Source organism: Apodemus sylvaticus, chromosome 16, assembly GCF_947179515.1.
Source record: "Apodemus sylvaticus chromosome 16, mApoSyl1.1, whole genome shotgun sequence".
Classification (NCBI taxonomy): domain Eukaryota; kingdom Metazoa; phylum Chordata; class Mammalia; order Rodentia; family Muridae; genus Apodemus; species Apodemus sylvaticus.
The window spans coordinates 60752552-60763356 of NC_067487.1; the positions used below are offsets into that span (position 1 = coordinate 60752552).

General features: G+C 43.1%; 1 protein-coding gene across 5 annotated transcripts in view; it reads left to right on the forward strand.

The window, feature by feature from the left end:
- The window catches only part of LOC127666603 (baculoviral IAP repeat-containing protein 1b-like), a 166774-nt gene extending 156342 nt beyond the window's left edge, over positions 1–10432 (forward strand). For 4 of the 5 annotated variants that reach the window (XM_052159524.1, XM_052159525.1, XM_052159526.1 and 1 more), the window contains 5 exons: positions 875–1027; positions 1322–1408; positions 4861–5025; positions 5165–5230; positions 9872–10432. In XM_052159524.1, the coding sequence (XP_052015484.1) occupies positions 875–1027; positions 1322–1408; positions 4861–5025; positions 5165–5230; positions 9872–10236 (836 nt within the window). In that variant the 3' untranslated portion in view covers positions 10237–10432. The remainder of the gene's footprint in view (positions 1–874; positions 1028–1321; positions 1409–4860; positions 5026–5164; positions 5231–9871) is intronic. The other variant, XM_052159523.1, reaches the window with a different exon arrangement.
- Positions 10433–10805: the final 373 nt, after the last annotated feature.

Here is a 10805-nt window from a genome sequence, read left to right on the forward strand (position 1 = left end):
CCTCGACCTTTTCTCCATTTCTCTCCATCCCAGCCTCCTATTGCCAGACAGCTGTGCAGCCATCTTTCTAGGTCATGTTATTTAGCAAAATGACTAAAGTACCTATCAGATCCTAATTTTTAAAACACTGAACATTGAAGAAATATAAACTAGGGACTGACCTGGCAGATTTGCATACCAAAAGTCACTAACTTGGGCCATGGTGGCTCCTGCCTATAATCCCAGCACTTGGAAGATACCTGAGAAGGACTGTCACAACTTTAAAGCCAGCCTAACTATGTGATTTCCACATTTACATGACCTACAGAAACAAAAACTAACCAATCAAAAATTTTCTGACCAAGAAGGTTCCTCAGTGTATGTTTGCTACCAAGCCCAATAACTTAGGTTGGATCTGTGGGATACTACAAGAAGATAAAACAGATATCTCCAAAGTCGTCCTCTGATAGACACATATGTGTTATGGCACTTTTGTGTTCTTCCATGTACACACACACACACACACTCATCAAATAGCTAATTTAATTAAAAAACATTTTAAGTTGTGCTTCAGAGTTGTTCCCCATCTGATGTTACTCTGTACAGATTTCTTATGGTGTCAGTGCAGTATGCAAACACAGAAATGTTACAGTGCTGACACTGAAGATGAAATACAGGAACAGAAACCTGATCGAGAGAGGGGCAGGAAGTTGTCCCAGGTCATGTGCTCACTAGTCAGTTACAGAAACCTGGTGCAAGCCCGGTGTAGTCTGACACCTAGATACTGTGTCACTGCCTGTTTAATCAGTGTGGCTGCAGCTCATGGATGGATGGTTCAACTTTGACAGGAATTTGTGGCCTTCTCTAATTTCTGAACATCTTTTATATTTTCCAGTTAAATTGATTCAGAACTCTCCAAATCTCCATGTTTTCAATCTGAAATGTGATTTCCTTTCAAATTGTGAGTCTCTCATGTCTGTGCTTGCTTCCTGCAAGAAACTCAGAGAGATTGAGTTTACTGGACGATGCTTTGAAGCCATGCCCTTTGGTAAGATCTGTACAGCCTTGACTTCAGATGCTCCTTTGCAGAGTCATTAAATACTTGAGAACTAAATGTCACTCATTACATGGGAACTGTGAGCACACCTGATCCTTAGCGAGGCTCTCACAACTAATGAGCTACAGTTAAGAAATTACAGTTTAAATGTTTCATTTGCAGAGTTGTGTCCTCTACTTAGTCATAGTGATTCAGTCTGAATATTATATCACGTTTCACCATTTTTGAAATTCTCTATTATAGGAACGTATCTTACCTAACTGAATTTTATTTTCTCTTTCCTAGTCAACATTTTGCCAAATTTTGCTTCTCTGAAGATATTGAATCTTAAAGGCCAACAATTCCCAGATAAGGAAACATCAGAAAAGTTTGGTAAGTTTATAAAATAGTATTTCTGAAATTCCTCTTTTTCTTCTTCCTCTTCCTCTTCCTCTTCCTCCCCTTCCTCCTCCTCCTCCTGTGAACCCACAACAAAGCAATCTGTGAAAAATTGTCCCTTGCCAGGCGGTGGTGGTGCACGCCTGTAATCCCAGCACTTGGGAGGCAGAGGCAGGTGGATTTCTGAGTTCGAGGCTAGCCTGGTCTACAGAGTGAGTTCCAGGACAGCCAGGACTATACAGAGAAACCTTGTCTCCAAAAACAAAAACAAAAACAAAAACCAAAAAAACAAAAAACAAAAAAAAAACAAACAAAAAACAAAGAAAAATAGGAAAGAAAAGAAAAGAAAAGAAAAGAATAGAAAAGAAAAGTTGTCCCTTGACATCTATGACAATTAGGTCCAGGACCTGTTGCTGCTGTCAACAGTAGAGGATCCTTTATGATATAAAATGCTGCAGTGAAGTTTGCCCCTGACCTCACACATCCCATATAGACTTTAAATCATCTCTCCTTTGCCTACAATGCCTAATGCCATGTTTAAAAAAACAAAAACAAAAACGAAAACAAAAAGCTTGTTACATTGTGTTCTTCTGAGAATAATGAAGAGGAAGAAATGTCTGTACATGTTCAGCACACACCGGATTGTTGAAAGTTGAACCTGTGGTTGGTGGAGTGTGCTGGTGCTGAGTGAGGGTCATGCACCACCCTGCTGGGCTTTAGGACATCACGGTGGTGCTCAGTCTCAGCTCCCGATGCCATTGGTCCCACACATCCTTACATCTGATCTCATCAAATGCAATGTTCTCATACTCACTGACATCTTAGGATAGAACTTGGTGGTACTGTGTAACGTTGTCGTTGGCCATCCACTCTAAACACGCTATATCCTTTTCTTTCCAAGGTTCAGAATATATATAAAGACTTCTATTTATGTTAAGGAAACTAATCTGATGAACAATATTGGACACAATGATTTTATATATTTTTGAGTTAAAAATGTTTAAAAAAAATAATGTGATTTCATGGGAAACACTAGCAAGGGAAAAGGAGATAGTGGTGATGTTGTGTACAGAGCTGTCTTCACAGGACTTCCCAGATTTTTGTGTGCACGAAGGAGTCTGCCCCCCCCCTCCTTTTCGTCCCTTCTGTGGAGACAGCTGCTGGGTGGCTTTGTTTTGGCCTTGTAGATGCTGGTAAAGCATCAGAGACAACATCCGACTCTTAGAAGGCCCCTGTCACTTGACTCAGGTTCACTAGGTAAAACACATTCTGACTATAAGAAAGTCAAGTTTCCCCACTGGTGGAAAAGAAAATTACAAATATTGAAACAAACAGCTGGTCTATCTCAGACATAAGGAAGCAATTCTTTGGCTTTCTGTGCCTAACTTGGAATGAATCCTTAATAAAGTGAATTAATTTTTTTCTTTTTAGAAAAAAAATGAGTGCATATATACTGTCACAAAATGAAGTTGAGGATTTTCCTCACAGAGGTCTGTCAAAATTGTAAATAAATTTGTCAGGGAAAAGGCTTAAGAGATATCTCAGCATTTAAGAGGTCTGGCATCAAGGCTAACAACCTCAGTTGGATCTCTGGAACCCATTTGATGGAAGGAGAAAGAGCCCACTTCCAAAAGCTGTCTTCTGATATATAAACTCCTAAATCTACCATGCTACCCTTATACCAGTCACATATACTACACACACACACACACACACACACACACACACACACACACACACACGCACACACACCATGTACAGATGTAAGTTAAGTTGCTTTTCAAATGTCCGGAAGAAAGAAAAGAACCAAAAACTGGAAATATTGGTGCAGATGCATTGTTTGTATCCCAGTAACACTCACAAATGTGTAAACATATATAGAAATCTAGGTTTGCATACACTGATGACTCTCAGGACAGTCACAGAAGAGACCAGAAAGGCCTTTACTAGCAACAGACACCAGCGTTTTCTTTTCTGTTTGAAACAGTTTTGTTTTCTGTATGAAGAGCTAGGCTAGATTCTTTCAGTGGGTAGCTCTTAAGTCACCCATTTGAGAAAGATCACTTAGAACCCACATGCCCTTGATCTCAGCACTGGGAGAACAAGACAGCAGGATTATGAGTACAAGGCCAACCTGCGCTACAGAGTGAAACTCTGTCTTTTAAAAGCCCAAAATAAATCATTTAACCCAACTAAATGAAACTTATATCCTATGCATACTGATATAGTTTCTGTCGCCATGCAGTGAATCTGAAATTTTATATCCAGTTTTGCTGGTTTAAGCAGAAATGACAGAACAAGAAACTCCCTGAGTTTTCATTGGTGGCAACCCATATTGCTTTGCTTTTTATGGATACAATGGAGCAAAATCAAGGCTCATATTTAGTATGTTTGTGCCTGTGTACATGTGTGCAGGTCAGGGGCATGGGTATGGAACCCAGGTGTGACTGCGGGCTTTTCCACCTGCACCCTGGTTCCTAAATAACAACCCAGGGGCCTATTTATTTATGAATAAATGCCCAGTATACACGCTCTGATTTGTACCCTGACTAGCTCATAACTTTGAGAACGGATTTAAGCTATTCTGTCTTCTATATTGCTAGTTGCATCTCCTCAGTTTCATGTGTTTGACTTCCTCAGAATTCAAGATGAATCTCTCACTTCTGACCATCTCCCAGAGTTCCAATCTCTCAACCAGAACTCCCGCCTTCTACTTCCTGCCTTTTGCTGATAGGCCATCAGCCTTTTATTGACAGGTGGTTCTTCCACACAGTGCGCAAGAGATTATCCTTTGGCTGAGGGGCTCGGGCATGCTAAGCAAGCACTGTATCAACTGCCCAAATCCCTGGACTTGGTTTCTAAATAACTCTTTCCTAAAAGAATTAGAGTTTGTGGAGACACAGTTCATTCAAGAACCGAAACAGAGAAAGCCAAAGATAAATCTGGAACATTGGTCCATGCTAGAAAGTTTTCAAAATAGTTTCTATGGGGCATCAGAAGTGGACTTAGTATGGGCAGACTATCCTGTTGAGCATCTATTGAGCATCCTGTTGAGACTATCTGTTGAGCAGAGTGTACTTGGGGAGGAGGGCTGTCACAGTGGTGGACCATGTGTTTGTGTCTAGTGCGGGTCTCCTCAACCTGAAATCACTGAGGTACTGCTAGGGGGTGAAGAAGGGTGGGATGAAGGCTTTATGGAGTTAGTAAAGTGACCTGCAGCCAGAGGTAGCCTGGCTGTGGGAGAGGAAGTGGGAATGGCGAGACAGTGAGAACTTGGGTGAACGGACACATTGGGGGAGGATGGAGGAAGCTTCTCCTGCCTTTGGAGAGGACAGTGATGAGGAGGGCTTCTGCTGGGTGGGGCCTTCTAGATGACAGAATGTGTTAGTCATAAGCTGCTCACAATGGAACAACTCCTGAGGATGGCTGTCTTGTTTCTCCCACAGCCCAGGCTCTGGGTTCTCTCAGGAACCTGGAGGAACTGCTCCTTCCCACCGGGGACGGGATTCACCAAGTGGCCCAATTGCTCGTCCGACAATGTCTGCAGCTTCCCTGCCTCCGAGTTCTTGCCTTTGCGGAGACTTTGGATGATGCCAGTGTGCTGGAAATTGGTGAGTGTAGAAGGGTTTCCCTCGTGCAGAGGCCAGCAGGATCGATCGAGCTGACTGCTGCAAGCGTCTATAAACACATCTGTTCTACCTCCTTCCTCATTTGATCCTTCATGCTGCTTCTTCTCGGGCCCTTCTGCAGGTTCAGGTTCACCCTGGTCAGACTGGGAGAGTCGGCAGCCTCTTCTGGGCGCTATAGAAGCATCCGGTCAGTGGTTTTGTTTTCCCAGTGCTGGGACTGAACCCAGTGCTTCACTCACTCCCTAGGCCAGTGCTCTAGCCCTGCAACACAGCCCAGTCAAATCTGTATGATACTCGGTGTTTCACAAGCCTGGCAGGGTGCTCATTTTGTTGCCTGAGTATTTACAATATGTGTAAGAAGCTGGAAAAGTCTGAAGTGTGGAGCTGAACTGAACAAGATTCTCCAGCTCATGGTCAGAGTACGACTAATCGAGAATTAGCACACAGCTCATCACCAATGCTGGGAGCCCGTGCTCAATATGTAATCAGTCAGTGGATCTCTGCCACCTTGTCTACCTTCCTCATACGTTGCTTTTACATCTTCAAGCAAGGCATGCAGCGCATGCAGAGTTGTAAGATCTTTCTGGTGGACCAGTGCTCTTTACCTATGGTGACACTTCCTGCCTTACGCTCACTTCTTGTATGTTAAGATAGGTGCCCAGTATCATTTTCATGTCTTTCTCCTGCCTTTTAAGCTATGTACCAAAATTTAAGGTGAGTTTCTTCCAGAATTACATAGCTAGACTTAAATGCTGACTCTAGGAAGGAGAACAGTGGGTAAAATGTTTGCCTAGCAGCCTTGAAACCCTGGATTTCTTCCCTAGCACAACGTACAAACAGGCATAATGGTTATAATAGTATACGTCTGTAAGCCAGAACTCAAGAGGTAGAAGCAAGAGGATATTCATCATCCTGGTCCTCATTTTTAGCCACATAGTAAGCTAGGAGCCAGTATGTGCGACAGGAGGTCTTAGAACAAACAAACAGAACATCACAGTCACCAAAATAATACCTGGTACAAACCTGAGGTTGCAGAGATGGCTTCATCTGTAAAGTACTTCCAGGCTACGCATTGAAGCTCTCAGCATGATAAGAAGCAAGCATCCAAAAGAGATTCTGTGAAAACTGGTTTCAAAAAGTAAGGTGGAGTGTAGAAGTTATGGCTGGTTCTTCCTCCCAGTCTCATGCTCCCAGAATAAGACTCAGATTCAAAATATATTTACAAATACCTTGGCAATACTACTAGGCTCTTCTGACTAGATCACAACTTAATATAACCCATTCATTCTGATCTACATTCTGCCAAGTGGCTCAAGTACCATGCGTCTGGTTTGTCACGTTTCCCACATGAATCTCCTACCTCACACTATCCCAGAATTCTTTCTGCCTCCTATTTCCTGCCTAAACCATAGGCTATCAGATTTATTATTGACAGGTACCACATCCACACAGATACAAGATATTCTCACTACAGTGGAGAGCAACTGGGAAGACATAACCTCTGGTCTTCACAAACACCCACATCTACATGTCCATGGTACTCTCACACACACTTACACACACACACACACACACACACACACACACAGAGAGAGAGAGAGAGAGAGAGAGAGAGAGAGAGAGAGAGAGAGAGAGAGAGAGAGAGTTTTAAAATAAAAACCCAATCCATTAATCTTTTTATTTATATGTAATATGCTATATTATTTAACTGTATTATTTGTTAATATAGTTAAATTTTTACCTGATTTTTTAGACAGCATCTGTGGGTTAATAGTCTGGACTGTAACTTGCTATAGCCCTTGATGGCCCTGATCTTGTTGGTTTTTTGTTTGGTTTGGTTTGGTTTGGTTTGGTTTTTGGGGGGTTTTTTTGGTTTTTTGGATTTTGGTTTTTTTGAGACAGGGTTTCTCTGTGTAGCCCTGGCTGTCCTGGAACTCACTCTGTAGACCAGGCTGGCCTCGAACTCAGAAATCCGCCTGCCTCTGCCTCCCAGAGTCCTGGGATCACAGGCATGCACCACCACCAACCGGCTGGCCCTGATCTTGTAATCCTCCTGTTTCAGCTTCCCCAGAGCTGAAATGACAGGGGTATGTCAGCCCTCTAGGTATTTTTATTTGGTATTGGATTTTCTTTCTTTCTTCCTTCTTCCTTTCTTTCTTCCATACAATATGTGGGGTTTTTTTCTCTGCTTTTTGCTTTCTGCACTTATTAGCTTATTAACTGAGCATTTTTTTTCTTCGGGGGATGGTTAGGTGGGGGTCTACCCTGTAGCCCAGGCTTGCTTCAAATTCACAACGTGAAGTCAAATTGGCTTTGAATTTGTAGTCATCCTCCTGCTTCAGGAATCAAGGCTTGCATGGCCATGCAGAGATTCACCTCCATATTTTCCTCTTTCAGTGTTACCTTGAATAATAAGGTTGAAATTTGAAGAAAAATATAAACTAATATAGGAATGAATGCTTTTACCATTTTATGAGTCAGGTAGGTGCCCCTGGAATATATAAGCTCTATTTATCTGGGTTGTTAAGATGGCTAAGCAGGACTTTCGGCCTAGCCTGAAGACTTGAGTTTGACCCCACAAGTTGAAAGAAGAAAATTAACTGTCCAAAATTGTTTTCTGACTTTCACATACATGCTGTGACATGCAGGCATGCACACACACACACACACACACACACACACATAAGATCTTGTCTCCAAAAACAGGGTGAGTGTGGTAATTTATGTTGTTTGTTTTAAAGCTTCCTTTCTGTCCCCTTCAGAGGAAGTCTGGGCAGCATTAACTTGTATAGATTCTTTTATCTCCATTTCTTATATATCCAACCCTGACCAGCAAGGAAAGACGCAACAGGACCAGGTTCTTCTCTGCAACGCTTTATTCAGGACTTTTTCTTTCTTCTTCTTACTGAGGCCCCGAACCCTCTCCCTACCGCCCTTATATAGCCTTTCAGCCTCGTCTGCAAAGATAGATAGTGCGCTACTTCCTAATAGGTGAACTAAGTGAATTCTTCATTAGCATATAAGTGTGATAACATATACAGCATACTGCGCATGTACTAAGGTTGTTTACCACCAGGGAGCTGCATCCAATCGGCGCCGTCTTGTAATGGCGATGATCAAAGGTGGCTTACTACACTTATATGTCAATATTGTGACTTATTCTTTTCTGTTAGGTCAAAGACTTCTCAGACCTCAAACCTCACTTACATTTGAAAGCAATAATCTCAGACTTTCTCCTTCTGAACAAAAGTCTGCCATTCAAAGTGATAAAAAATGTCCCCTGACTATCACTGACTATCACTTAGGGCGCAGCTGAGACATCTTCTTAGGGCTTCTGTCTTTAAGGTCAAGCTTAGCATGATTCTTGGTGAAATCAAATCTAATATTTGCACAAATTAGGGAACAGAGTTTTGGCAATTAAAACTTTTAGGTCCCCACTTCCAGTCATGGACTTTGGTTGAGAACTTACCTTGTCCTGCCCAAATTTCCTCCAGAGCTCTAAGTAACCAGGAAGCCATTTGGGCGAACTGGAAAACAGTCACAAAAGGGAAAACTCTGCAAAAGGGAAGACACTGCTCCCACAATTTCTCTGTTTCTTGTACTGTAACCTGTACCTGCCTTGGCATATGTCCTATAAGTCCAGAAGTCCACATTGCCCAGACGGCCAAAATTCTCTGTGTTCAACTTCCTGGTTTCTGCTTCGCCCTTGCAGTATGACCTCATTCCCTATTGGCTGCTGTTTGGAGCTTTCAAAGAATGCTCTTTTTTTTATTGAATATATTCTTCACTTACATTTCAAATGTTATACTCTTTCCCAGTTTCCCCCTCCCCCAAAACCCCAACCCCTCCTCCCACCCCCTGTCTCCAAGTATATGCCCCTCCCCTCTCCCCTCCCCTCCCCTCTCCTCCCTCAATTTCCCTTTGTTGGAGCATCTATTGAGCCTTTACCTGACCAAGGACCTCTCCTCCCACTGATGCCTGACAAGGCATTCCTCTGCCACATTTTTGGCTGGAACCATGTGTACCCCTTGGTTGATGTTTTAGTCCCTGGGAGTCCTGAGGTGTCTGGGTGGCCGGCAGCATTGTTCTTCCCATGGGGCTGTAAACCCCTTTAGCTCCTCCAGTCTGCCCTCCAACTCCTCCATTGGGGACCCCCACGCCCAGTCCAATGGTTGGCTGCTAGCATCTGCCTCTGTATGTGTAAGGCTCTGGCAGAGCCTCTCCAGATAACAGGATCCTTTCTGTATGCACTTCTTGTCATCCATAATAGTGTTGGGGTTTGGTGAATGTTTATAGGATGGATCCCCAGGTAGGGCAGCCTCTGGGTGGCCTTTCCTTCAGTCTGCTCCACACTTTGTCTCCATTATTGCTCCTGTGAGTATTTTGTTCTCTTTCTCAGAGGAACCAAAGCACCCCCCCCTTCAGTCCTCCTTCTTCTTGAGCTTTGTTTGGTCTGTGAATTGTATCTTGGGTATCCTGAGCTTCTGGGCTAACACCCACTTATCAGTGAGTGCATACCATGTGTGTTCTTGAAGCACACTCTTTAAAACATGTTTAAAGCTAAGCATTGTGATATATTGCCTTTAAACCCAACTGTCAAAAGGCAGAGGTAGGGAGATGTGAATTCTAAACCAGCCTCAGCTACCTGAGTGAGCTGTAGGCCATCAAGAACTATGTAGTGAGACCTGCTCTTGTGAGGGAAAATCTGCTGAGCAGTCCCTACTTTCATTGGTGGTGGGTGTGCGATTACTTACGAATAACCTTGTAAGCTTTGCTTGAGTCTTCATAGCACTTTGTCTTCATAATATTTTGGTTGCTTTCTTTCCAGCCAAGGGAGCAACCAGTGGAAGCTTCCGGAAACTGGAGAACTTAGACCTTACACTCAATCACAAGATCACAGAGGAAGGCTACAGAAATTTCTTTCAAGTCCTGGACAACCTGCCTAACCTGAAAAACCTGGACGTTTCCAGGCATATCCCAGAATGCATTCAAGTCCAGGCCACCACTGTCAAGGCTCTGGGTCAGTGCATGTCCCGACTGCCCTGCCTCACCAGGCTCGGGATGCTCAGTTGGCTGCTGGATGAAGAGGACATGAAAGTAATTAATGACGTGAAGGAAAGACACCCTCAGTCCAAACACTTGATTGTTCACTGGAGGTGGGTAGTGCCGTTCTCTCCTGTCATTCAGAACTAAAGGATGCAGTGAAAGAATACGGGCAGGTCTAAAAACCTGATTTTCTAATACATTTCACTGTAGGCAGGCATGGTGCTGTCCTATTACTGAGAAGACTGAGCAGGAGGATCAAGAGTATGAGTCTAGCCTGGATTATGTAGCAAGACTTTAGACCCAAATCATTTACTATTGCATACATAAAAACATTCTTGAACTATATCAGACTGGTAACTATTTGAAAGCCTGCATGCCTATATTGAGCTCTGAGGAGCTGTGACTTGGCAGTCTTTGTATAAAGATTTAGAGCTTCCTTCAAGTTCATACAGAGAACCCTCCATTATCAAGGTCAACAGAAAGGGGCTGGGGAAAGGAACATGTAAAAACTACATTGTGGAAGGAATAATTCATATAAGGGAGAAATGGCCAGTTTAAGGACTGAATCAGTGTCACACATGATGAGCAGGAGCTGACTTTACTATGGATGCAGCCGACTCTCTGGGAGACACTCCTTAGTTTTTGCAGGTCTTTGTACGTTCCCCAGTCTTCTGTGGCCTTGCTTGTTTATACCGTCTCTCATCTATTTGAAGAAA